The sequence below is a fragment of the Meles meles genome, chromosome 11, assembly GCF_922984935.1.
Source record: "Meles meles chromosome 11, mMelMel3.1 paternal haplotype, whole genome shotgun sequence".
NCBI classification, from domain to species: Eukaryota; Metazoa; Chordata; class Mammalia; order Carnivora; family Mustelidae; genus Meles; species Meles meles.
Window position 1 is genome coordinate 82,268,308 of NC_060076.1, and position 27,877 is coordinate 82,296,184.

Sequence of the window (27,877 nt, forward strand, 5' to 3'; positions counted from 1 at the left end):
AGAGTACTTCCCCCCAAAGAAACTCAATTTTTCCTATTAGTAGATTAGAGATAACGACTGGGTTCGGCATCCCACATATATGATGTTTGTAACAGTTCTTTAAGAATGAGCTGTAAATGGCATCAGGCTTTTATGTTCTCCAGTCCCTTTTTGCCCACAATGAATAATTACGTCCTTTATGTAAAATAGTCCTTGTACATTCCTCAGATAAGAACATCCATTACTGCTATTTATAATCAGCTATTTTTCTATGAAGTTCTTCAAAACCCATCTGTAAGTAATTTCTGGAGAAACTAAAAGAAGTTATTGTTTAATATTTAAGCTCTTCCACCTGCTTTAAGACACACATCGCACGCCCCCAAAGGAAATCGTCCAAGAGAGGCTGAGGGAGAGGGAGCACACGTAGCCTGCCTTTAGGTCTGGATTCTTTTCATTACTGACCACCTTCACAACTTGAAGCCTTTCCACATATATGGAAACAAACAGAGAAGAGTACGTATTTTGATAGGTGGAAACGTTTCTGGAATTACTCCTGGAATGGTAAATCGTCTCTTTAGATACAATGACTCTCAACTCCGGCCATACATTGGAATTATATGAGCCCTCAATAAAATACTCATGTTTGTTCCCTCCACACCCATCCCAGAGCTTCTGACTTAAGTGTCTGAATTAAGGCCAGGGTATTAGTATTTTTTTTAAAGAGCTTGCTAGGTCATTCTAATACAAACCAAGGTGAAGAATCACTGTTCTAACCCAGTCATCACATTCCGCAGTAACAGAACAATTTACTCTGAGTTTGGCCCTCCCCATTCAGATATTCCTATCTAATTAATTAAAATACATTTAAACGAGAAAAATCTCTAATTTCACTTTAGTCCTAGTGTAAGTGGCATGCTTTGCTCTTTTAATTCATTTCTTTAATTATTTTAAAAGCCCTCCTCACCTTCAAAAAAACTGGAAAAATGAATTTAGTATAACAAGATTTAGAAATCCTAACATTTTATCATATTGGTAAATAGAGTCTATTTTGAGCTTTACAGCATTTTAAAGGATATATTTTACTCTTAAAAGGGAAGATTCTGGGGGCGCCTGGGTGGCTCAGTGGGTTAAGCTGCTGCCTTCAGCTCAGGTCATGATCTCAGAGTCCTGGGATCGAGTCCTGCATCGGGCTCTCTGCTCAGCAGGGAGCCTGCTTCCCTCTCTCTCTCTCTGCCTGCCTCTCTGCCTACTTGTGATCTCTCTGTGTCAAATAAAATCTTTAAAAAAAAAAAAAAGGGAAGATTCTGGGTGTAAAAGCTGTGAGCATTCAAGACGTGTGTGATGGAGCCTAAGTGTATTCAGGACACTTGATGGCTTTGTCATCCTCAATTGAAAAAAAAAACAAAACAAAAAAGACAACAAAACAAACTTACTAGGAAGTGTCACTATCCCAGATTTCAGGACATACTACAAATCAACACAGTATGGTGCTGGCTCGAAAGACACACAGATCAATGGAAAATAACAGAGATCCCAGAAATAAACCCACAACTCTATGGTCAATTAACCTATGATAAAGGAAGTGAGAACATACAAGGGGGAAAAGACAGTCTCCTTTCAACAAATGGTGCTGGGAGAACTAGACAGCCACACGCAAAAGAATGGAATTGGACCACTTTCTTACACCAGACACAAAAATAAACTCAATATGGATTAAAGACCTGAAGCCATAAAACTACTAAAAGAAAACATAGGCAGTAATCTCTTAGACATCAGTTTTAGCGACATATTTCTGGATATGTCTCCTCAGGCAAAGGAAACAAAAGCAAAAATAAACTATCGGGATTACATCAAAATAAAAAGCTTTTGCTCAGTGAAGGAAACCCTCCACAAAACAAAAAGGCAACCTACTGAACTTGCAAATGATGTATCTGATAAGGGGCTAATAGCCAAAATAAAGGACTTATACAGCTCAACACCAAAAAAACAATCCAATTTAAAAAATGGGTAGAGGACCCGAACACACATTCTTTCCAAAGAAGACATACAGATGGCCAACAGACACCTGGAAAGGAGTTCGTCATCACTCATCATCAGGGAAATGCAAATCAAAACCACCATGAGAGATCACCCCATACCAGTCAGAATGCATTGTATCAAAGGCACAAGAAATAACACGTGTTAGAAGAATATGGAGAAAAGGGAACCTTTGTGCGCTCTTGGTGGGAATGTAAATTGGTGCAATCACTGTGGAAAACAGTATGGAAGTTCCTCAGAAAATTAAACATCACTTTCCTCAGTTGAGAGGCTTTCCTAAAACTATAGCAACCATTTCCACACTTGGAATTATACAACGCACACAGCAACCCTGAGAATCATTCAGAGATACAAAGCTTTATCAAAGGGATGAAGTATTTTGACATTTCTTAGTCAAGTACTGCTTTCCACTAACACGACGAACTCAGTCACAGCAGAACATGACGGACTGTGCTAAATGAACGGCTGTAACCTCTGAAAATATGGCTGGCGATTTTGAAACAAAGATAAGGACACATAAATGGCTCAGGGTCTCCGAAGCGCTGTTAACCACACCCTTAAAACACATGGTTGGAAAGTCAGCAAAAATCTATGAATCAGTGATTCTCCAAGTGCGGCTCTGGGACTCGAAGCATCAAACCAGCAGGACTGGTGTCACCTGTAAACCTAGTACAAGGGCAGACTGACGTGCCCCATCCCAACATGAAGCAGAATCCAGTCATCGCCCTGTTCAAGCAACTCAAGAGGAAGAGACGAGGAAATGGGCACCATGCATGACTGATGAAGCAACATTTTTTATTAAAGATTTTATTATTTATTTAGAGAGAGAGCACTTGTGCATGTGCTAGTGGGGGGAGGGATGGGGAGGGAGAGAGAATCCTCAAGCAGACTCCATGCTGAGCATAGAGCCTGACGTGGGGCTCGATCTCACCATCTTGAGATCATGAGCAGAGCAAAAATCAAGAGTCAGAGGTACAACCTACTGAGCCACCCAGGGGCCCCTAATGATGAAGCAACATTTAAAATAGGACATGAGCACACTGTTGTCTCTCTTGACATGCGCAGTCAAGATGAAGCCAAACCTAGCCTTCCACAAGCCCGCACAACCTCTATAGTTAAAAAGGGGGTTAATTCTAGATTTCACCCTTTTAAAATGTGAGGAGCCCAATTTCAGTTTATAATAAAACTGGATTTTAAGTAGAATTTTATCCAACCTCAATTCTGGGAGATAATTAAAAACATTAATAATGTTCACAGCACTAAGAGAGGTGTAGTTATCTGTGATAGATCAGTTCATTTCAGAACCAAGTGAGTAAAGTTTTGGAACTAAAATTTCACAGGTGATATACATGCTAATAATTATAACTATTAAAAATTAAAAGTTGTCCTACGATAACCATTAGGTCCTGCCATATTCTGCTTTACATGGACTCTAACTCCTTAGCTTCTGCTTTCCAAACAGGAAGATCAATAACAATTTCTAAATTTTCAATACATGTCTCAGGCACAAAGATCAGGTCTTTCTTTCTCCTCAAGAAAAGGGTTTTGCTATCTCCATGGATGTCTTTGTAGCAAAATGTTATTTTCAGCCGTCTGATTGAAGGCTCATCCAGCACAGAGAGGAGGATAAAGTTGTCCCCAATATGGCCACAATTATATCCACAGATACGCTCTGTTTACAAAACAAGGCTTTATTTCCATTAAATTGTCAACATCTCCTCTTGCGAGTCCTCTTTTATTAACACTATCTGTCCATGATATTCAAAAACTACAAATTCCTAATTTTGCATACACAGACCATCCAGCCTTTCAATCACCTCGGGGTAAAATATTTCCTATGATGTTTGTTCTCAGTTGACATCTAGTTCTTCAGTTGACGCACGGGGCACAGGCAACAAAATCTGAACACTGCCTTAAGCAAAATACTACCAGGGTAGATCTACTGCCTCTCACCTCCACACACGCACTTGGCCCTGAAACATGTAACAAAGAATGCTGGTGTTTTGGATTAGCTGCATGCTTTAATCCCACTGCCCACTTGAAGAATTTTACAACCTGGTAAACAGGATAAATAATTCACTGGGTCACGTGTTTTTGCCTCATTCCATCCCAAGTAACAACTAATTGCTTATATTCACGTGCTGTTTCCATCTTTAAAGTACTTCTCCGTACATCGTTTTATATGGGTAACTGAGATAAGGTCATACCCCTTGGTAAAACTGGCCAGTTACTTCTTGTTACTTTCATAGTAAAATAAAAAAATGCCCTTGTTTGGCCCATGAGGAGCTATCAGATCTGCCTCCTGTCGACCTTTCTAGCACCATTTCCTAACACCTCCTCTTCATTCATTAGCCTTCTCCTACCTAGCCTCAGGACATTTGCACTTGCTACCCCATCTCCCTGGGATTCCCTTTTTTCCAATCTCCTATTGTCTAATCCTTTCTTGCCTTTTAGATCTTAGCTCCAACAACAGTTCATCAGAAAAAGTCTTCTCTGCGCTCCCTACGGAGTGACTTTCCCAATTTCTCTCTCTCTCTGGTCAAGCTGCTTATTTCTTTACTAACTTTTAAAATATTGCAATATTGCCCACACCCATCACAGTGCTTGGCACACAGTGGGCCCAATAAGCACTTACAAAATGAATGAGTGAGTACGTGAATGAAAACTGTGAAATTAGAATTACTATCCTCATTTTCCAAACAATACAAAAGAGACCCAGCTAAATTCAGGGATTTACCCAACTTTTTACTACAGGCAAGCGATGGAAACCAGGTTTTTGTGATGCCAAGCTCAGTGCCATTTTCACTATTCTATACCAAACCCAAGTAGTTGAAAGAATATCATAATTTGTGCTAGGAGTCATATTTTCAATTTTTATTAAAGGTTCAACACCAACCTGATTAATTTTAGGATTAATATCTTTATCTCAACAATCCCTGAGTCTGGCTAATGTGCCAAGCTTTTAATTTTTTTTTCTTACCATAAAACGTCCATTGACCTTTATCTCAGCAGCCTGCTGGGTCTTAAATATATGTCCAATAAACCCAAAAAGCGAGTTTAAATAACCATTATGCCTACCAAGTAAATGTTTGCATCCATAAAACAGAAAGGTAGAAGTGATGTTTAAGAAAATGTACTCGGTGCAGTAGATTGAGTTTTAAGTTATCTCTCTTCTATCATTCCTAAGTACTTACTGTTGACATAAAAGATAAACCCAATACGGTGTTTTGCCGAAAGAATCATTGCAATGTTTACAGATTTTTGCAGCAACTGAAGACATACACTTATCTGGACAAATACCTCATATCTGGATAAATGAAGAAAAAGTGTATTTAATATATATTCAGCTTCTATCTGAGGCTTCTAAAGGACTGAAAATTAATCCATGAATTATTTTAATATTCCAAACACTGGATATTGCCTGATTGCTCCATTTGTATCCCTCAAACAGATGCAGGCAATTTAGAAGAAGAACAGAGCTTCACGGTTTTCCTCCCTCTTAGTTCCAACATGGCAACATTCTGTAGCTAAGTTGTGAAATAGGTTTAAAGCCCCAATAAACTAAAGTGATAAAGACTCAGGGTGGAGAATGGTTCTGGGTGGCCACAAGCATTTACTCCCATTTCAAATGTATCGTGTTAATTTCAATTCTTACCATGGCTGCACTAGATAGGCTGGCACGTCTGTATTCTGTTGTTTTTGTTACTGCATAACTTCCAGAGATCTATAAAAGGAACTTATATGCTCACCACGATGGATGAAGCAATTTACCCCTCATTGCACAGTTTAATAAAATCCCGTAAGGCAGTCAAGATCAGCCAAGGAACACCGAGTTTAGCCAGCAGTCACGGGTAAAGGCACCCCCATTATAAGCTGGCCATATTCCTACTTGCAAAAGTGATTACTACATGTACCTTTCCCCAAATGAGCCTTCTGACTTCCCTCAGCAAAGAGTTCTCTGGTTCTGGGGACCCACTGAGAACGTTCATGCTTTAGTTTAACCATTAGATCAATCATCTCCCTTCCTACTCAACAGCCACAATAGTAAAATTGACATTTTGCTGTATCGAAGGCATGAAAAAATAGTTAATACTTCCCTTCAAGGCAGTTTAATAAAAAGGGTTTAATAGTCAGATTTTCACAGACCTAGAGAAAAAAAAAGAGTGACTCCCAAATCGGCTTATTTATTCATACACCATGTACATATATATTCTAATTCCCTTAACAAAATTTTCCCACATGCCTCTCTCCCTCTCTCTCTTAGAGTCCCTGATAAATATAAAAAATTTTAGCAATAATCATTTAAAGAAATATGTATACGTCCTACAAAAGATCGAGATGACTAGAAAACCTTCTCTACGTAATGAATAAGGCAACTCTCACGGGGTCACTTTTATAACTGGAGCTTAAAGACACTAGAACTCCGGTCGGCTAAACACCAAGTGCCCTGCTTATCCAAGCCTCTTCTCTTTGGGTTTCAGTTTCCTTCCTCTTTATAAGGGGGAGGGAGTGAGGCATGACGTAACACCTGCCCACAATTCTACAATCCAATGGTTCTCACTACGGAAGGGGCATTTACAGTTTTTAGGGGACATTATTCGGTCCCCTCTCAAGCCACAGAATGTTGGAGTGGCATTTCCTTCAAGACAAATTACCATTAATTAATACACTCCCTATGCCCCTCACACACACTTCTGTCCCAACTATAAGGAATAATCAGATAGGATATGGTGATGTGGGGACAAAGGCAGTGCCTTAGGGGAACACTGGATCCAGCAAGATTCAAGCAATAAATTTTATGGAACTTTGCCATCCTCTCACATCACAAAGCCCTTTATGATAACACTCAAGTAAACCCATCTGGTTGAGTTAATAATTAGTTTAAATCTGTTACAAGTTAATGATGCACATACAAGTCATTCTGGGTACATGATGATACAGCGAGTTTGTGATACAATTTACAGATAATATTTTGCAGTGCCTTTCATTTTTCCTTATTTCCTACTCTGATTAGAAAATGAAGTCATTAAAGAACAAGCAGGACCTTCAAAGAAGACATATACACCTACTGAATTCAAAGGGGAGGGAAAAAGCATTCTCAGGAATCCCATTGGGTTTCAGAAGGACCTCTCAAAGGCTAAGATAGACCCTGGGCCACTTCCATATTTTGAGCTGCCTGTTGTATTATAAGATAAAGAAAATGCTAAAATATGCAGCATATTTACTTAATACAAAAATCTAACTATGCAATTCACCGGACAGTTTTAGAACGTGCAATGCACATTCATTAGGAGTATACTTCCCATGAACAGTGCCGTAATGAGACACGAGATGGAAGTTTTTAAATGGACATTGTATTTCAATTCAACAAGAGCACAAAACTGTATGTATAAGCTCATTGGGGGTTATTTTGTAAACATCAAACCTGAAGCCAAATGATCTTCTGGCCGATGTTCCTGGGATCCTGTTCCCTGGGTAAGATCCTAGAGTTCACTGAAAGGTCTGTGATGTGCCCATTGCCTTTGAGAGCCATTATATGAAAAAAAAAAAAAAAAAAAAAAAAAAGGCACAAAAATGGGCACTCCATGTGGAAACTACGTATATGTGTGTCTGTCTATACAAAGATCATCCCCCTCTCTGAACACACATAGACTGTAATTAAACAAACCCTGAGCAGTGAGGCCAGGATCATCAAAATGCAATGAGGTTGGAAATGGGCTAATGTTTCACATGTTTTGATGGTAATGAGAAAACCCAAGGCTGAGGCCAGAGTGGGGGGTTGGGGCGGGGGGCAGCGGCGGTGGGGGGGAGGGTAGGTAGAGAATGGATCTCTGAGGGAAAGAGAGGCCCTGAGGGGGGGGGGGGGATCCGCCAATGTGTCAGGTGCCCAGGAAGAAGTGAGCCCAGGAGTTGCTCTCAACCCTTGGCTGCATACTGAAGAATACGGATGTCCAGACCCCACATAAGGCCAGTTACAGATCAGCGAAGGCTCCCAGGTGACCAGAATGTGTGGCCAGCAAATGAGAACCACAGTCACAGGGTTGAGAATCAGGGAAAGAAAAGGCCAAGTAAGAATGGCTCCAGTGATCAGAATTTGGGTGACTGTAAGGAGACAGAGCCCGTTCGTTCTAGAACAGATCTGGTATGGGAGTAGGATAGGGTAAGAGGCGTCCGGAGATAGAGCTCTTGCTTACTAACCAACGGAGTGTCAGGACGCAGCCCTGGAGAGGGAAGGACATTCAGATGACTGAACCTATAGCAAGCTAAATTCAGACAATGTTCTCCTTCACACTGGGCTGCATGACATCTCCATCTCCCAGCACTGTCCGGATGTAAACATTTCCTTCTGCCGCCTAGTAGAGAACGGGTCAGAGCTCTGCTGGAAACTGTCCGACAGCCTTCCTATCCCCTCAGAGAAAACCTACCGCTTACTATGCTTGGTCTGCAAAAACCTGCAGGCTCGGTCCTCCAAGTGTGGTCCTCGGGCCAGGGGCAGCAGCCGTGAGGAATGACAAGAGCCCTTTAGAAGCACAGAACCTCGGCGGCCATCGCAGACTTACTACATCAGAATCCGCGTTTTTAACAAGATTCCCAAGGGACTTCCATGCACATTAAGATGTGAGAAGCAGCAATCTATAGGATCTATCTCTGCTCTCCAGCCCACCCCCCACCCCAGGACCTCCCCAGTCCACCTGCTACCTTTCTGGCTCCTTCCTCACATCACCTTCTTACATCACCTTCTCCATGAAAACCTTCCCTAGGCATTCTGTTTATAACTGGGGGGGGGGGGGGGGGGGAATGTCCAGACATTCCCCCTTCTCTGCTTTCTGTCCACAGCACTTGCTGCCAATGGACATACTTGTGCTTTTCTTTTCAGCTGTTTATCAACAATCTCCCTGGGGTGGATTGCAAAATATGGCCACATTCTTTGCATCTCTCCCTGTGAAGGAGTGAAGTTTAACTCTCCACCTCTTGAAGCTCAGCTCGGTCACGTGGCTTGTTTTGACTTCCGGGATGGCAGTATAGAAGACGCAGGCAGAAATTTTCAAAGGGCTCACACTGTAAGGATTCTCCCTCTCTGGCTACTGGGGGACCTACTTGTCTCCATGGGAAGAAGTAGCCCAAGCCAGCCTGGAATGAATAATGGGAGGCACATGGCCAGTTACCAGCCCCCCCATCCAAGCCAGCAACCAGCACCAGTCACCGGGAATGGGAGTGAAGTCATCTAAGGCCAGCCAGGCTCTGGCTGACCCAGCAGCTGAACCTACCAGTCCATTTGCAAGCTCACATATGACTGCACTTCTCCTAGGAGTATTGAAATTCCAACAAGTAAAGGTTTTTGTGCCCAGCTACATCTCCAGGGCTTAGACGAGTACTTAGCATAGTGAGGATATTCTGAAATATTTGCAAGTGAGTGTTAAAAGACAGACTGATGGCAAAGGAACAATGACAAGTGAAGGAAGTGAATGCCAGGGATGACCTCCATCGCTGAGAGATTAGAAGGCAGGAGAAGAAGGACCTTCTGGGCTCATGATAACCTTGGTCTCTTCCAAGGTGGAGTGAACGAATTCAGATTCTGACTACTTTGGTAGCAGACTACTTGAGCAAAAATTAAAAAAAAAAAAAAAAGTCACGTGGTCACATGTGGTGTTTCAAATACATTCAAAATCATCCTAGTGTCATGGGGCTTAACTTGTCTGAGACCGCACAACCACGTGACCTTGAGACTATTTTTCACGTTACGCAGCCCTTACTCTCCTCGTCGTAAGTTATTCTGATTTTGAACAGCTCGCAAATCGGCGAACCGAATCGCTGCACGGTGCTTCAATTCTGTCCTGCCAAAGAAGAAAAATCTGCTGTTTTGGATTCGTTTCAACAGTTGGAAAATTCGGGCCATAGCATTTTAAATCTCAGGTGTTCCCCGCTGTGTCCACATCACGTAATCAGGAAGCTCAGAGATACCCACGTTGGTGAGGCCAGTTCTCTGACAACTGAGGCGTCCCGGCCAGCAGAACGGGGAGGCAAATTTAAGGGGACTCCTAAGCAGTGGGTGTCAGAATTCGGAAGGCACAGTGTGGCCCCCCAAGAAGGCAGAAGCAAGTGCAACCGGCCAGCAGAAAGCACGTTCCCTATCAAACAATCATTGAGCTACAAAGGCAGCACATTGTTTTCATGTCACGGGGAAAGATTAAACACGAACGGTAACAGGCAAAGTTCCTGTCTTCTTGGAAAAGAACAAACCCTCCGTTTTCGAAAGAGCCTTCCAGGACATCTGAACCCACGGAACGAGTTTCATCCAGAGAGCTGGCGAGGCCAGACAGAAGCAACCCGGTGCAATTAAGCTCGGTACCTTTAGGGTTTCTTTCTGAAAGTGCAAATCTCTAAGCAACAGAAGCACACACATACATTTGGAAAAGCCCAATAGCTGGCTTCTGATTTTTTTTTTTGAGCCCATCTAATTATCACTCGTATAATGAAGAACATGTAGACGAGACCACTGAGGTCTTCCCAGAGAGTCACAGGGTTCTTATCCGGACGGTCACTTTATCTTTTTTCCTTCCTCCATAGTAGCCCATGCTGTGTGCAAGGCTAAGGAGAAAACCTATTGTATTTTTGCCTTAGTTGGAGCGGGCAAGGTTCCGCAGCACGGAACAAATGAACCCATGCATCTCAGTGACTTAAAACAACAAAGGCTTGTTTCAGGTTCATATTACATGTCCATCGGGCACTGACGGAGTGCTGTTCATCAGATCCCATAAGGGCCCTTGGCTAATGGGGCATCCACAACCTGGAGCTTTGCAGATCACAGCAAATCATGCAGACGCTGTTAAAGAAGGGAAACATGTCACGTCTGCTCCCATTTCCAACATTTCGATGTTGGCCAGCAGAGATGACACACACCCCTGCCTTGCCTTGACACCAAAAATAGGGAAGTGCAATCCTATCCCACGGCTAGGAGGAGCGGCAGAAATATCCAGTGGACCATACTCATGTCTGCTATGCTACACTTCCGATTTATTCTCCCCCTTTATTTACTCACAGCCATCTATCCATTTCAGAATATTTTTCTGAGGGTGTTTTAACAGTAGCATGCGCTCTTCTAGGCGCCATATGCAAAACAAAGATAAACTAGGGGGGAAAATCCTGTCTTTAAGGAGATGGCTATCTAGCGCATGCACACGCACGCTCACGTAAACACAGTGAGTACAATCTAAATCTGTCAAATGCCAGGGGAAAGCGGCAAGTAAATTTCAGTGAGCATTTAAAAGAAGCAGGTTTTAGCCACAGGCATTTTTACTGCAGTTGATTCCATCTGGGAAGGGCTTTGCAGAGCGAGCACTGCCCATGAGGATGGCCAGGCAGCAGGAATGACATGAGTTAGGGCAGAAGAGTAGGGCGTGGCAGTGCATGTGCAAAGAATGGCGAAGTGTTCAGGTTGAATTATGTTTCGAATAGGGGAGGAGGAGAAGGAAGAAGAGGGAGAAGTAGTCTTTTTGACCAGATTGGGTGCTAAGAAAATGACTCTGCCAATTGTGGCAAGCTTTGAAGGACAAGACAATGGGGACAGGGTAGGACTGGTGCAATAGTACCAACAAGAAGTAACAAGGGTCCCAGCTACAGAAGACTATCCCAACTGGGAGGAGAGAAGAGTGCCACCCTAGAACTGTATACAGCATGAGAACACTGCACCTTCCTATTTCCCTTTCATCTGACCCAGAAAATACAACTCACCTTTCCCTCTGTGAAGGCCTGAGGGACCGGTCATTTGAGGCTTAGATCTTATCAGAGTGAAAAGGTCAGAAAGGGAGACCCATCTCGATGGAGAGACTGGCATCTGGCCATGTCATCCAAACAAGGGAGTGTTCCTTTTACAATGGGATTAATTCCCAATGGATATTTGCTCTATTTGTCTTGAGCTTACTTCCTACCTTCAAGGATATTTCTGAAGCCACTCCTTAAGGACTAAGCTGCAGGGCTTAATTTTATGTCTGTTTGTCCCAGAGCCTGAGATCTCCCATGCCAATTTCGCTTCGGCATTTTGGTCCTTCAAAATGGCCCATCCAGGTGAGCCCAGCCATGAGCCGTCGGCCATCACAAGATTCTACTGCTTACATTATCCTGAGCTTTAGGACGTTCCTATGCACCAAATCTGCCTATTTTGCTACTGCTCACCGATTCCACATGAACAGTAAGTAAAGTTTGCCTGCAATCTGAAATGGCCTCTTAATGACAGACCTTTTTTCCCTGGGGGAAATTTCTGGGCTGTTCTCTCTGTTCAAGAGACCCAGGACTTCAATTGCCACCTCCAGGAACATGATTCACAGCTGGCAGGGTTCTCGAGGTTCCCTGGAATCCATGGAGAAGCAGTCGTAGGACGATCTGAGACCTAGCTCTGAGTGGACAATGTCACACTGTGTACTCTGATTCTCACACCAAGAATCTTCACAGAAGTCAAAGTCACAAGCAATGACCTGGCTAATGGTGCTAGAGTCTGAAACCCTTAAAGATAAGGTTTAGGGTGGTTCCCAGGAAGCCCGGCACTTTAGAATCCACACACAAATGACTCATCAATCCTAGATCACCGCTCTCTACTCATCGTCCTTCCTAGATTATACCATACGCTGTGAGCCATCTTTATTGACTGGCTAGAATTCTTTTGTAATTTTTCTCCAGTTCAGATTTATTTTTCACTTTATATGCATTGCATGTCTATAAAATATTTCAGGAGTCAACTGATATTTAATGATTATTTATATAGAATGAGACCACTTGGCATGATACAGAATAATAATTAAATCCCCCAAAAGAGTGGAGGGGGAAAAGAAAGAAAAACTGTACTAAATTCCCTAAGAGAATTTTGGGCAAACTCTATCTGCATTTTTACCTATACTTTCAGAGCAAGGTATAACAAAGGAAGACTTCAGCTCGGGTCATGATCTCAGGGTCCTGGGATCGAGCCCCACATCGGGCTCTCTGCTTGTCAGGGAGCCTGCTTCCTCCTCCTCTCTCTCTGCCTGTCTCTATGCCTACTTGTGATCTTTGTCTGTCAAATAAATAAATAAAATCTTAAAAAAAAAAAAAAAGAGAGATGACATGGAGACATGCCTTCCTCTTGGACTGGGGCACCTGGGTTGCTGGAGCACCTGGGTGGCTCAGTTGGTAAATGTCTGCCTTTGGCTCAGGTTGTGATCCCAGGGTTCTGGGATCCGGTCCTGCATGGGGTTCTCAGCTCAGCAGGGAGCTGCTTCTCTCTCCCCCTCTGCCTGCTGTTCTGCCTTCTTGTACACGCCCTACCTAATAAATAAATAAAATCTTTTAAAAAGAGAGAGAGAGAACAAGAAGAGGAGATAGGATTTCCAGAAGAGCAAGGAGGTCAGGTGAATATTCCAGGTGGAAAGACTGGCACAGAAACAGGAAAGCATTGAGCATAATACCTGGGGAATGCTGGGAAGTCCAGGTTGGCTGTATCAAGGGACAGAACAAGAAAGATGATAGAAAAAGGATCTCAGGACAAGTGGGTAGAGGCCTTGAAAAGCCCCAAGAAGAAAACTGAACACAGCAGGAAACGGGAGCTACTGGTGGCTTCCCAACGGGGACACGGCAACCCCAAAATAAGCTTCAAGATCATTCTCTCCAACCTCGAGCTCAACCACTTGTTAACAAGACTCTCCTGATATTAGCAGCTTTCTGTTCCTTAGGAGCGTTGGCCCTGGCTATCTCCTCTGCAGGGACAGGACCCCAACCCAGACTTCCATGTAGCTGGTTCCTTCTTAATATTCAGGTCTCTGCCTCAAGAGTCTCCTCCCCATTGAGCCTCCCTGACCAGCCAGGTCTACAGAACGCCTCACCACCCCTACCATTGCGTTTTGCTTTCCAACAACACTTACCATAATTGATACTGTTCTACTCACTTCATCACTGGCTTATAGCTTGTCTCCTTCCACTTTCCCATAACTGCCCCATGAGCAGGTACTTTATCAATGGCAAATACAGCAACACCGTTCTTCTCAGATTGGGTGATAAGCAACAGGCACTCCGCAACTATCTTTAACAGCTATATCCAGACCTATTTCACAGACTACAGATTTCGCCTATTTAAAATTCACTGACCAACGTTTTTGTTATTTTCAGTTGTGTGAAAATGACCACAACTCATTTTAGAACATTTTTTCTCAGCCCCAAAAGAAACCCCATACCCCCCCCCTTACCCTATCCCCATCAAGCCTTCCAGCCCGATGGGATCACTAACACACCTTCCATCTCTCTGGATTTGCCTATTCTGGACATTTCATAAAAACAGAACCCCATTGTCTGTGGCCTTTTATGACTGGCCCTTTTCACGTAGCATAGTGCTTTCAAGGTTCATCCATATTATAGCATGGATCAGGACCTCATTTGTTTCTACTGCAAAATAAAATTCTGTTTATTTTGTTTAACCATTCATCAGTTGATAGAATCTGGGTTGTTTCCACTTGGGGGTGTTTTTGTTGAAACAAATGTTTTCACTTCTTTGGGGTATATAGCTAGGAGTGGAATTGCTGGGTCACATGGTAACTCTACGTTTGACCTTTTGAGGAACCGCTAGACTGTTTTGCAACAGTGATTCTACCACTTTATGTTTCTACCAGCATGTACAAGGGTTCTGATGGCTTTACATCCTTGCCCACACTTGTGATTATCTGTCACGGCCATCTGAGTATAAACTAGTATCTCACTGTGGTTTTGATTTGCGTTTCCCTGATGTTATATACAGTTCATGTGCTTATTGCCCATTTGTAGATGTTCTGGGGACAAATGTTCATTCAGATCCTTCATGCCCATTTTTTAATTGGGCTATTTGTCTTTTTATTACCGAGCACATCTTCTGGATCGAACTCACTTATAAAGAATGGTTTGCAAATATTTTCTCCCATTGTGTGGTCTGCCTTTTCACTTCCTCAGGTGTGTCCTTCAATAACAATTTTTTAAATAAAGCCACAGATAAAACCAATTCTTTAAGACAGAGAAAGCCTCAGACCAGCTCATAAGCATAAAAGTTAGTGGCAGGATAGAACCTAGAGGGAGATGCAAGTCACCTGTCTTCTGTCTTGGGTTTCGCTTACTGGTTCTCAGAGCAGTGTCCAACCATCCCACAAGCAATGACATCATCCTACGATAATTCAAGGAATGTAGCATTTGGCAAATTGGCTCAGGAACACTAACCAAAGAGAAAGATGCCCCAGAGTTTAAAAAAAAAAAAAAAAAAAAGGAAAAGGAAAGAAAAGAGAAAAAGAAAAGGAAAACCAAAAGGAAAGAAAAAAGGACTTGCTGAGAACTAGGCTGTAATAAATCCTAAGCAGCCTACAATTCAGTTTTCTCTTGGAAAACTCTGACGTTGATGAATGGGGTTGCATACACACAGGGGGGAAAAAAAGATATTAATTAAACGCAAGTAAGTACAACAGGCCAATTAGTATGCAGTAAACTTCTAAACTTATAGTTCTGGATATCTGCTTACAAGATTAAAGGCGCTGGAAGGTCTCCCTCCCCGCACTGCATTTGAGCTAGTGAGCACTGCCCAGTTTTATTTTGGTTGAGAAACATCAACTAGTAAAAACAAGGTACAAGCCTGGGAACGGTGACATGGAGGGAACTGGGATATTTGTACAGCTGGAAGAGCTTCTCAGAGTAGAGAAATACCAGACCTTAAGCCCTTATTGCAAAAATATCAGACCTTAAGTACTTAGTACAAATATAGATATATATCTCATATATACGGAAAGGACTTGGTTTTAATAAACCTTAACTAGTTCCATTGCTGGTATGGGACCCACACTGTGATCTTTCCAAGACAGAGTTAACCTCTTAGATAATGCATGGATTTAAATAGAAATGTAATGCTTCCTTTGTGACGCTAACCCTAAATTAATGACCAGGTTATATAAGAATCCAAACAAGATTAATCTAATACTACATAGAGCAATCTACAAATAATTTTTAGAACACATATTTAAAAATATATGTCTACTCCTATAGGGCAATAAAGTGTGGGCTAAGAATAAATAAAAGACATGTTCAGAACACAGCTTCATTATACTCTATATATTAAAAGGGCAGAATCCTTGACATGTGAATAAGTTATAGGTATAATTATTTATTGTAACGGAAGTGGGCTACATGACAACTTAAGGCAGAGGCAAACATAAAATGTAACCAAGTATATACCATCTTAAAATTATCCTTAAACATTACTTCTGGCTTCACATTCTCTGTTGACACTCTTCCCTCTATAGTCGATGTTCAATGCAATCTTCAGTTTTAAAATCAAATACAGGAAGACTCATTTGGGAGTTGAAAGCAATCACCCAGGTGTCTGTCTTTTATCCCTTAAGTTGATACAGGACCTCCAGTGTAAATAATAGCACGCAGATGGGTAAAGTAGAGATAATACCTAAATTTATCCAGGGAGAATTGCAGTGTGGGGCAAACCTCATGTTTCCCTCCCTGCCCCGGGAGTATGCCTGCAAGATGACTTGGAATCCTCATCTTACGCAAACTGATAAGCCTTCCAATATCCCAGCCTCATGCTCTCTTGATTCTGTCTAACCCAGTGGCCTTCACCTGTTCTCTACCTGATCGGCTCACCAGCATGTCCACACCTGGGACCTTAGCATGACGCAGAGCAGCTCCATCCTGGAGCTTACCAAAAGAGAAAAAAAGCGCACACACACACACACACACACACACACACACACACACACACACACCCCCTCTGGGATGCCTCCATCCCAGGTTTCCACTTCTGCCACTCTGGTCCAACTGGCCCTCCATTTTGACTTTGTACTCACAGCGCCTACACCCACTCCACTCCTTTGAGTCACCAGCCTATTTCTTCCCCTCCGCCCTGCTCAAAGCCCGGACACTGCGCTGCATCATGTCAAAGGTGTCCCCCTCCTACCCAAGAGCCCTTCGACTCTGTCCCCGGTACTCCCACCCGTAGCTTCCCGCCGATCTCCTCCCTTCTCCCTCCCCCTGGTAAATGCTTATTCCCTGTTCCGTCCTTTCCCAATCTCAGGCTTCTTAGCCTTAGAGACAAAAGCACAGAACAGTACAGATTGCTTCCTTTGTTCACTAGTAACTCCCCTGCGTCTTCCACTCACCCTGCAGTCCTCCTTAGTCTCCAGGCACCAGGGAGAGCTCCTCCTGCCTTCCAAACCTATTGCTCCCTGCATGGCCCTTCCTATCCCAAGTGCACACCCCGCTAGGTGCTAGGGACACAAACGGGACTGGGGCATGGCTCCAGCTCCCAGCTAGTGAAACGATGTGCAATTACACACACACATGCACGCACACACACAAATATGCATACACTTAGGGTAACCATATCATTTCTCTTCCAAACTCAGACATGTCTGAAAGGAAAAGGGGATATTAGAAAAGACTTAATGGAGGTAAATGCATAAGCCAGGACCATCCCAGGAAAAACAGGAGGCATGGTAGGATACCTTCAACTATGGCGCCATTAAAATTTGTCTAAAATTATTTAGTAACCGGGAAAGGCTCACAATATAATGTTAAGTGAGAACAACAGGATGAAACCATATACGGAGACTGAGCATCACTTGGTTAAGAACAAAAAGCAAGATATAATAAGGGACAGCCACTGAGCGTGTAGCATGTGCGGGGCACTACGGTCAGCTGCTTTTAGCTCATCCTCTCAACGATTCTATGACGGAAATACTATCGGATCTTTTTCACACATGAGCAAACTGAGGCACAAAGAGCTTAAGGCACTTGCCTACGGTCTCCCAGCTTGGAAGCAGCAGTGTTAGGACTCAAACCCTTCCGGTTCTAGACCTGTGACCTAGCTACCCCAGGGCATCCATGAGACAGAGACAGGGCAAGAACACAGGTATCGAGGCAGATGTAATAAGAAACTTCTATACTCATTTCCTCTCCTGTCCCACATCCTCAAGTTCCCCCTCATCATTCAACCAAGCTCTAGCACCAAGATCAAGTTAACCTCCTCATCACCAAATGTTTAAATCACTTTTCAGTTCCCATAGGCCAGATTCTCTCTATAGCTCTTCCCACTAGTGCACAGCCTAGAAAGGGAACACCTGTTCTCGTGGCTTCTGGGCTGTACTTTTGGGGACTCCATGACCCTCAATATCCCTTTACCCCTAAGAGGAGACATTCCCATAAAGTTCTGTCTGCCGCCCCCTTGACCCTCCACTCCTCATGCTGTATCCCTTAGCAATCCCATTCTACCTGCGTGCCCTTCTCTGGAACAACGACATTGAGCTTGAACCCATCCTTTGAGTGCTCCTGCAGACCGCCTCGACCCCATAAATGAGTCCTCCGGGTCCCGTGGCCATCAACTTGATAGTTACCTTCACCTTCTCCCTCCACCTCACCCTCCACTTCTGCTTAGTTCCCGAGCCATACTGGGTCCGACCCTGCAAGGATCCAAGGCTGTTCTCTTCCAATTGCCAGCTTCTGAGTCATGACCAACAGCCTTTGCCGATACGTGCGGCCTGGAACCCCACTCATATCCGTCCTCCACTGAATGACAGCTGTGAGTAAAAATGTCCTGCTTCCTGGAAAGCACAGAATGTCTCACATATTACACGGTGGACTCCCATGTTGGTTGAGGTGGCAGGTTGTTGCCTCTTCTCAGGGAATTTCAACCCAACTCTTTATCCTACGTGATGAACTTGAAACTCCCTGGCGTAAGCATTTAAAGCCTTATAGAACCCGATGTATAGGAGAAGTTTTCACATCCTGCATCCGCTTTCCCTTATTCCCCAGCAAAAGCATCCCCCTTTTCCCTTGGGGAACTGTCCCTCCCATCAGTGGTCAACATCTCCCTCACTTCAAGGGTGAACACATGACCCAAAGTGACCCACCCCCATATGGCCATCCCCGTGGACAAAGCCAGTGGTCTCTGAGTAGAGAGATGACCCTGTCACGAAGAACTGGAGTCTTCTTCAGGGTTAATTTCAACGGCGGGTAAGGGAGATCGTAAGAATTGTAGGAGCTTTGCTGTCTTTGGGGAAAGGGCCTGTATGAGAGTAGGGTATCAGCACTACCTCTGGACTTTCAGCTGGACAGACTCATGAGCACCTTTTAAAAACTCTTGGATCTGGGGGCGCCTGGGTGGCTCAGTGGGTTAAAACCTCTGCCTTCGGCTCAGGTCATGATCTCAGGGTCCTGGGATCGAGCCCCGCATCGGGCTTTCTGCTCGGCAGAGAGCCTGCTTCCTCCTTTCTCCCTCTCTGCCTGCCTCTCTGCCTACTTGTAATCTGTCTGTCAAAATAAATAAATAAATCTTTAAAAACTCTTGGATCTGGAATGTTTCAGAATTCAGAACTCTCCAGGTGAGACATGTACAACGGGGTCCATAAGTATATTATATACGCCTCCACCGGCCTCAAGGACACCATTCTCATAAACAAACTCATTAATGTATTTCTGCAACAACAACAACAAATTGATGCCCTAATTAATGCCAGTTTAGGTCGGGATAGGTTTTGCCGTGAAGAAAGCCCACATCAGGTAAGGCCTGTCTGCACCCAGGGTTCAGCTGCTGTTTTCAGAACCACACCTAATGGCATGCAGATCTGTTCAAACCAACAGTCCCTGTTTCCTTATCTGATTGTTTATTAGTATTATTTCAGCAGTAGGAGATTGGGTTTTCAACACTGGCACCTACGAGAGTCCCATCTGTATTCCCATATTTCTATATTTCAATTTTATTTTCCATTACTTCTCCATGCGTACTCACATCTGAGTCAAATGCAAAAAGGATAGCACGGGGAATATAGTCAGTAATATTGCAATAACGTCGTATGCTGACGGACTGTGACCACACTTATCAGGGGGACCGCTGACCACCGGACAGAACTGTTGGATCAACATGTTGTAAATCTGAAACAACTAGGACATCGTATGCTAATTATACTTCAATGAAAAAAGACCGTGTTTTGACTTTTCTGCGTCTTCCATGCTGTCTGTGCCTTATAGACAAAGCTGCCCAACCTAGAGATGGAGGACCTTAGCGGGCTGAATTTCTCGTCTGTTCTTCCCAGCCCTATACCTCTGTCCATGGCTCTCAGGGATAAAGTACAGCTATCACTTTATCACTGTCCTTTCAAGGGAGGCTCAGGACCGACACTGAGCCCATCTCCTTGCAGCCCCCACTAGATCCCCAGGGGCAAGCACAACAATCTAGAAAATCACCAGTCACTCCACTTACAGAGCCCTGCATTAACCACGACAAGCTCTTACTTTCCTTCGAGCAGCTTCTGCATCTCCTTAGAGCCCCTACAGACTACGTGATGCTTCCTAGTCTTATCTCCTTTATATATTCGTGTTCCTTATTAGGCACGTGATCTCTCAGCAACCCCGCCAGGTGGCTAGAGCAGGTATTAGGGTCAGGGTCCCCTCTTTGAAAAAGGAGGCAATGAGGGTCGAGTTGGTTAATGAGAGAAAGAGCCCTCCAACTTGCTGACTCCCACTCATGTTTTCTTCCTGAACTCATTGCCCTGCAGGGATTAACCCACAGTGAAGAGTTTATGGGCACTGATTGTCCTTTCTCGCTACCTTTAGATGTGGACATCTAATGTGTTAAACCTGGACACATACCACAGGAGCAATTCCATTCTAGTGATGTGCACATTTACTTTGGTAAAAATAAAAATTAAGATATATACATATATATATGGATATACACGTGTCCAGATAGCTGCATACTATCTTTTTGCATGCATGAAGGTCTGTAAGCATTCGTTTTTCCCATCCAGGAAGCCAAAGCCTTCTCTATCATTGATTCCAACCTGAATTAGCCAAGTGATAAAGTCCCAAGGCACCGCGATGCCTGGAGATACTTCAGCCTCCGGGAAAAACCCAGACACTGCTTCACATAACTGGAACAGACAGGGCGAATACCCCTCCCTGCCCAGGGGAGCTTTCTGGGTCAGGACTCCCTCCCTTAACCAAAGAGTCAGACGTGGCTGGCCATTTTCCCAGCACACTACCCTGCTTCTCTGGCTGACCTTTAAGGTTAGGACCTCTGGATAGCAGCTCATGAAAGACAGTGATAAGGCAAATTCAGCTGCCTTTGGGTGCACAAAAATGCAGTTTTTCATTTCCAATAGATCCTGAAAATCCCAAGGGCCACATAGGAGCCATTCCTGGCCTATGAGGTTAATGCAACAGAACCACCATCATCGGGCCAAGCTCTCTGAATTGCTATTTTTTTTTTCTCCAGTAAAGGTTCTCCTGCTCATGAGAACGAAGCATCTGATAGCTGCTAGCCAAGGTCAGGGCTGAGGTTCTTGGGTGTGAAGGGCCGCCCCGCGCAAAGCCAGCTGGATTCCCACCTCAATTTCTCTGGCTGTTTACCATGTGCCTAAAAATTCAACTAGGGGGAGCATGGTCCGCTCCCATTCGGCCCGGCAGGCGGGCCGTGTCCCTGCTTGCAATGCCATCCGTATGCACCCAGAACCCACTGGCCGCTGTTTACCAACATTTCAATCATCCCATGTTACCCGCAGGTCAGAATTAAACAGCAGAGTGGCAGGCCTTCCGCAGAGCTCTGGACAAAGCTCTTCCTGCTAAAGGTCTCTGGGAAACGCTGCTTCTAACTTTCCTCCTACAAACTACATTCAGAAGTAAAATGCAAATTCAAATACCATCTCACATAATGCACCAAAGTAACGTGCTTTCTAAAACAATCAGTCTTCAGATATTTTTCTCCCCTGTCTTCCATCTCCAGCGAGCTTATCCTATAATATTTAATGGGCTACAAAAAGGATCAACCAGAGAGGAAGGCACCGCCATGGGAAATCAGCCAGAATTGTTTAGAGTCCAACAGAAACTATTTTTTAAGCATTTTATATTGTTAGTTGAAATGGAAAACCATTTTCCCTGTCTACAAAGCTCTGATTTAGCTCTTTTTACTCGGCCATTAAAAATTTATTTTCCTGATCGTCACATTTTGCATCTCCCATTTTTAAAAAATGTCTTCTTTTCGCCCTACCTAAATAAAGTTTGAGTCTCACTGATTTCAGACTCAGATTCAACAAACCTTTTGCTGCAAGCCTAACTAGTCAACTCAGCCTACAGTCTACAGAGTCATCTTTTTACAGATGGAGGAACAGGGGCTCCATTAAGTTCACAGACTTTCCTGCTTTCAAAGACCTTGCAAGGGGCATTCCTGGAGTTTCCAAGTCTCTGCTTCCAGTGGGAACTCCAGGTAAAATATTTCCCCAGTATTGCTTGCATCTGGCTTTATCCTTCTAGAATCTTGCTTAAGGTAAGTTACAAAGTTTGAGGAGAGCTTTTCACGACTGCTAATCTCAGCTTGGGATCCAGGATTGTACGCAATTCACAGAAGGATAAACAGCTCTTGCCCACTGCAAACAACCTTTATGACAGACCTTCCCCCTGAGTTCAAATAACCAGAAATTAAGCCCCGTGGTTGGTAGAGTTAGTCCACACAAAGGTTCACAATTCATTTGATGTCAGGTCTTCTTTCCTTTCTGTCATCGCTACCCTCTGTCCATGACGTTGCTAGTTCAAAGAGTCAGATCAGCCGACTGGGAGGGGGGACCAAGGCCTGCCTTCCCTCTGTGTGAGGCCAACAGGCAGGGCCTACTGGAGCCTAGGAGGGCTGGCAGCTGGGGTCTGGGAGGGAAGAAAGGCAGGGTATTCTAGCAGATCGATCACCGAGCAAAACTTGATACGCACCAATGTGATGACAACAACTATACTGATTATGACATCATTTCAAATTTTCAAGGCATCACCATTCCCAAGTACTAACGTCAGGTGGAAAACCTCCCAATGCTATCTCTGTAGCCAACCAGATAAGCCTCATTCTTCTTCCCTTCCAGGAAGTGGAGTGAGCCCTTCTCACCTGTTTGCTTGTTTGCCCTCGAGTTACTCCACATATTCTATTTTTCATGAGCACAAGAGGCACACCTATTCTTTTCCTGTAGAAATCTCAAGGCCAGACATTTTATCTCTGGTCGTTCTAAGTGCTAAGCTGCTACAGAAAACATCACACAGAAATTCTGAGTAGTAAGAACTGTTCCTTTACGGTGGTCAAAAATTCACTACCTTACCCCCTGAAAGATTACACTAAAGCTTTTAATTTACACCACCAAGATAATGAATGACATCGGTCACAATAGGAGGTCTCAGTCCCAATTTGTGACCCGTGAGGTGGGAACCCCCAAGCCCAAATGGGTAAAACCAGGAGAACATTCCAGAGACGTTTGCAAATAAGTCACTGGCCTTGATGGAACTTCAGTGGGTTTACTGATGGAAAGAAAGGTTAACAAGAGGATGTTTAAAGGGTTAAAAGGTCAGAACAGTAAAGGAAGAATAAGATATTTGTTTGGCCCTTACAGTGTATCGATAGAGCAGGTGTGAACTCAATTTGTGCCCCGAAGACTTAGCAGAGGTTTACTCCCCTTTGATCTATAGAGCAAATGCTTCACGCTGTAAGACTTGCTGACCTTTTTACACTGGTTATGGCATAAGTTCAAGGGTCCTCCGTAACCTTTGAAAGCACTAAATTTCTTCATTGACCTTGTAAAAACCACAATAAATAGTGTTCGGGGTCATCTGCATGGGAAGTTTCTTTGCATTACTTTTTAGATAAAAAGCCACGGCTCTTCATTAGAAGGCCCCCTGAAAACACAGTCCGGTGAAGTTACGGGACCCTACAGTGTCTGCTTGTTCGAAGTGGATTCAGGGACAGAACCTCCTCCCTCACTCTGCCGGGTTCTGCAACATCCAAGTTCTATTGAATGAGTTCATCAAGAAACAGGTACTTCTGCACTTGCTAGTCATGAAGCTTCTTAGAGTCACCAAGTACAGGTCTGTTTGAACTAAGTCTCTGTGAATTAAAACTGAATGTTTGCGCCCCATCTACTGAGTCACTAAATCAGAAGTCAGGGGATTGGAGCTGTTGCTTTGTGCCTCCTTCCTCCTATGGGCTGGGGGGATACCCGAAAAGGGGGATTCATGCAGGAGGAGGCCGGGGCCTGACAGTCCTAGGTCTGAATCATGGTTTTGCCACCATCTAGCTGGGTGATCCTGTGTGGGTCAACTTCTCCAGGGTCTTGGATGTTGGGGAACAGCCACCCCAAATGCTCATTTTGCCCATTACCAAAAAAAAAAAAAAAAAAGTGTATATTCAAGACCTTATTTTCTAATTATGTCTTATATATGGGAGATGCTCCCTGTTCACTGAACCTGAGAGATGCCTCTCTAGAAAGATTATTAACGAGACTACATTCGTTGTTAGGGTTACCAGTTCCAGACCAGGGGCACAACCCAGCACCCAACTTGAAGCTCCTGTAAAAGGATGAAGAGACTCTATTTTCTTCTGATGAAGTAAGAAGCTAGGAGAATCCTAACAAACCATCAGGATGAACTCTGCTGAAGAGGACTGGCACTCCGGCAACAAGATCTGGCTGTGAGATACAGACCTCAGGGTGTGTGTGTGTGTGCGTGTGTGTGTGTGTGTGTGTGAGAGAGAGAGAGAGAGAGAGAGAGAGAGAGCAAGAGAGAGATACAGACCTCAGGGTGTGTGTGTGTGTGTGTGTGAGAGAGAGAGAGAGAGAGAGAGAGCAAGAGAGAGATACAGACCTCAGGGTGTGTGTGTGTGTGCGTGTGTGTGTGTGTGTGAGAGAGAGAGAGAGAGAGAGAGAGCAAGAGAGAGATACAGACCTCAGGTGGTGTGTGTGTGTGTGTGCGCGCAGGCGAGTGTGTGTGTGTAGGGGGCGTGGTGGGGGTAGATAAGGACCTTGCCCCCTGCCCTGGTTTCAGCCCTCCACAGGGCTGGCTTCTCAGGAACCCGTCCTCCCTCTGGACCCCAAAAGCCCCAAACCTCAGGCTCCTGCTCCATTGAACCCTCCAGCGCTCCCTATCTCCTTCCAGATGTAGTGACGGCAGCCCAGCCTCCAGGCTCAGTGCTGCATACGCCAGGCAGCCGAGGGTCCCAGTGCTCCAGGGCTCTGGTTCCTGGCCAAGGAGCGAGATGGCATCAGAACCCGTCTGTGCCCTCTTGGCCCCGGGGCACGAGCAGCACCCTCCTCTCCCTTCGCCCTGGCAGAGCACGCAGGGCACGTGCACCCGGAGCTGTCTCCAGAGCCGGTCGGCTGCGAAGGTGCCCCATCACCCTCGCCTTCCACCCCCCAGGCAGAGTCATGCCAAGGTCTGGCCAGGGTCCCGTCCTCCAGCCAAGCCTAGAGAAATGAGTGAAAAGGGTGTGGGTACGGAGCTGGTGGGGGGTGATCGCGTCACTTTCTGGGACCCGGGTACGCAGCCCTCTCCACTCCCATTTCTTGCAGGAAGCAGAGCCGGGAAGCCAACACCGTTTAGCTCGGAAGGACCACCAAATCTGTTGCTCTTCCAATCACACTCATAATCCCATTGAATTCATTGTTCCCCAGCCGGGCAGCCCTGCCGAAAGCCCGGGAGCGGCACCCCGCAAAAACCCCGCGCCCTGCGGCTGGTCCAACTCTCGCCCCACGGCGCCACCTCTGGGCCCCGCACGTTCCTATCCGCGGGGAGGCTTGCAGTTCCCCCAGAGCAGAACCCAATTAGCGGGCCTTGGAAGTTTCCCACTTTCTTTTTTGACCCGGATCTGAGAGCCCCCCACACGGATCCCCTGAGAGAGACCAGGAAGCCAGGAGGTCTCTCCCCAGATCTGCGCTCACGCCGGGTCGGGCCCTCTCTTCCCCTCCCTCCGCCTCCCTCCTCCAGTCCCCGCTCCAGTCTCCGATCCTCCCGCGCTTCCCGAGCCCAGCGGTTCTCTTCCCCAAGAGCAGCAAACTATTTTCTGGGCTAAATTCAGGTCTGAGCAGGAAAGCCTTTCCCTTCCTCGCCTTCTCCTCACCCTGGCTCTCAGGAACCGCAAGGAGCGCGCTCACCCCTCCCCACCCCCCGAAAGGGCTCAGGCTACCAGTGCTCCCCGACTTCGCAGCTCAAAAGATCCGGTCGGGTCTGAAACCACCACCAGGAAATGCACACTCCGGAGTTTTCCAGAGACCCTACCTGTCCCTTGTGGCTTGCAAAAAAACCAAAACAAAAACCAACCAAACAAAAAAACCAAGTAAACAAAACCACCCCCGGTAACTTTGGGGAGTGTGTGCGTGTGTGTATGAAAGAGAAAAAAATCGCGCAGGAGTTAGGGCAACAGCTGCAACAGCACATCTGGAAGAGGGGGAAGGGGGTTGACAAGGAGGGGGCAAGAAGCGCGAGGTCGCGGGGGCCTCCCCCCAGCCCACGCAGCTTCAGGGCCGAGGGCCGGGCCAGCCTGCCGTTACCTGTCCTATGTTGATGAATCCGTACTTGCTGGCGATGCGGTTGGCCTCCGCGAAGCCGCCGGCGATTTTGACTGCCCAGTGGTTGGTGTAGACTCGCGTCCGGCAAACGGGGAGCAGGCAGCCCCCGAGCAGCGCCAGCACGCACAGCAGGTCCAGGCGTCCCGGGCAGCCCCAGCGGCTCCCCCAGCCCATGGCCCCGGCGCCTCTCCGCCTCCCTCGCTCGCTCGCGGACTCCGCGCTCGAGCGGCGCGCACAACTAACTTCTCCGGCCTGGGCCCGCCCGGCGCGCAGACCCCGGCAGCCCCTGGCCGATCCGCAGCAGGCGGCGAGCCCCGGCTGGGAACAGAAGGCGAGCCTCTCGCCGGCTCCTAGACCATCCCTGGGGCTGCGGGGACCTGTTCTCCCTGCCCTCAGGCCCGCGGGGCGATCGGCGGGGGCTCCCCGGCTCGCGCGCAGGAGGCGGCGGAGTGGGGCGGGCGCCCTCCCGCAGTTAGGTCTCGCCGGCTGGGCTCTCGACTCTCCCTCGCTCCTCCCCGGGACCCGGAGCGCGGCGGAGGCGGCGGTGCAGATAGCGGCCGTGCGCCCCCTCTGCTGGCCTGGGCTCCGAGCGCTCGCTAGCTCGCTCCCTGCGCTCCCTCCGGCTCCGAGCGGCGCGCGGGGAGTGTGAGTGGCAATGGCAGCAGCGCCTGCTCTGCATAAATGACTCCCCCCGCCCCCCTAACACCCCTCCTCTCCCACAGCCCCCTCCTCCTCTCCCTCCTCCGCCCGACGGAGAACGGCCGCAGCCAGGCACCAACCAGGTCCTAGCGCCGCCGGATTCTCCGGGCTGGAACCTCCAAGGGTCCAGGCTGCAAAAGCCAGTCTTTTCCGAAGGGCTGGGAGCAGAGCTCCCGGTGTCGCCGCTCTGCCCCGTTCTCTTCTTTCCTCCTTGGATTTGAATCGATTTACCGCCCCTTCCTGAAAGACTTAGGAGATCTGCTTGTTGGTGCGAGTCAAGCGCCCCAGGATTCATTCATCCTAGCTCTGAACCTCCTTAAACAACGAAGTATTTAGGAAGGTCACTTGCGTGCCAACTGCCGAACAAATAACCCGAGCTTTTCACTTCGTTAATTCTTCATGCTTTTCAGCAACTGTTTATTTTACAGGCTCTGCTCCCGGGAGAAGCTACCACACAGGACCGTAAGGAGCATCGACTCTTGAAAGCCAACCCCGGTGCCTCCCAAGCCTAGTCTGTTGCCTGCTGACTTTCGAAATCTGTGCATCTGATATGAGGCAACGCCACGGGAGAGTAAAATCCCAGTCTCGGAATTGAGCAAAGATGTTTCTATGAATATTTGGTATGAAAGTGGATGGAGACATTGGGCCAAGGGAATAACTTCATTCATTCGTTCCACTGAGTCTGATGAGGGCGGCTTTTTCTCCACGGAGGCAAAAGTTTTTCCAACTTTTCCAAGCGCGGCCCTCTAACAGTGAGAGACTTCAATATAAAAAGGACCACAGAGGAAGTTCAGATGAAATATGGGCCCGCGTTGGCT

The 27,877-nt window shown here is 45.9% G+C and overlaps 1 protein-coding gene across 5 annotated transcripts in view; it reads right to left on the reverse strand.

Annotated features, from left to right (window-relative positions):
- PCSK5 (proprotein convertase subtilisin/kexin type 5) overlaps positions 1–27,030 on the reverse strand; it is a 455,881-nt gene extending 428,851 nt beyond the window's left edge. For 3 of the 5 annotated variants that reach the window (XM_046022867.1, XM_046022871.1, XM_046022869.1), the window contains exon 1: positions 26,343–27,029. In XM_046022867.1, the coding sequence (XP_045878823.1) occupies positions 26,343–26,534 (192 nt within the window). In that variant the 5' untranslated portion in view covers positions 26,535–27,029. Of the gene's footprint in view, positions 1–26,342 lie in introns of all 5 variants that reach the window. The other 2 variants (XR_006820794.1, XM_046022868.1) reach the window with 1 other exon arrangement.
- Positions 27,031–27,877: the final 847 nt, after the last annotated feature.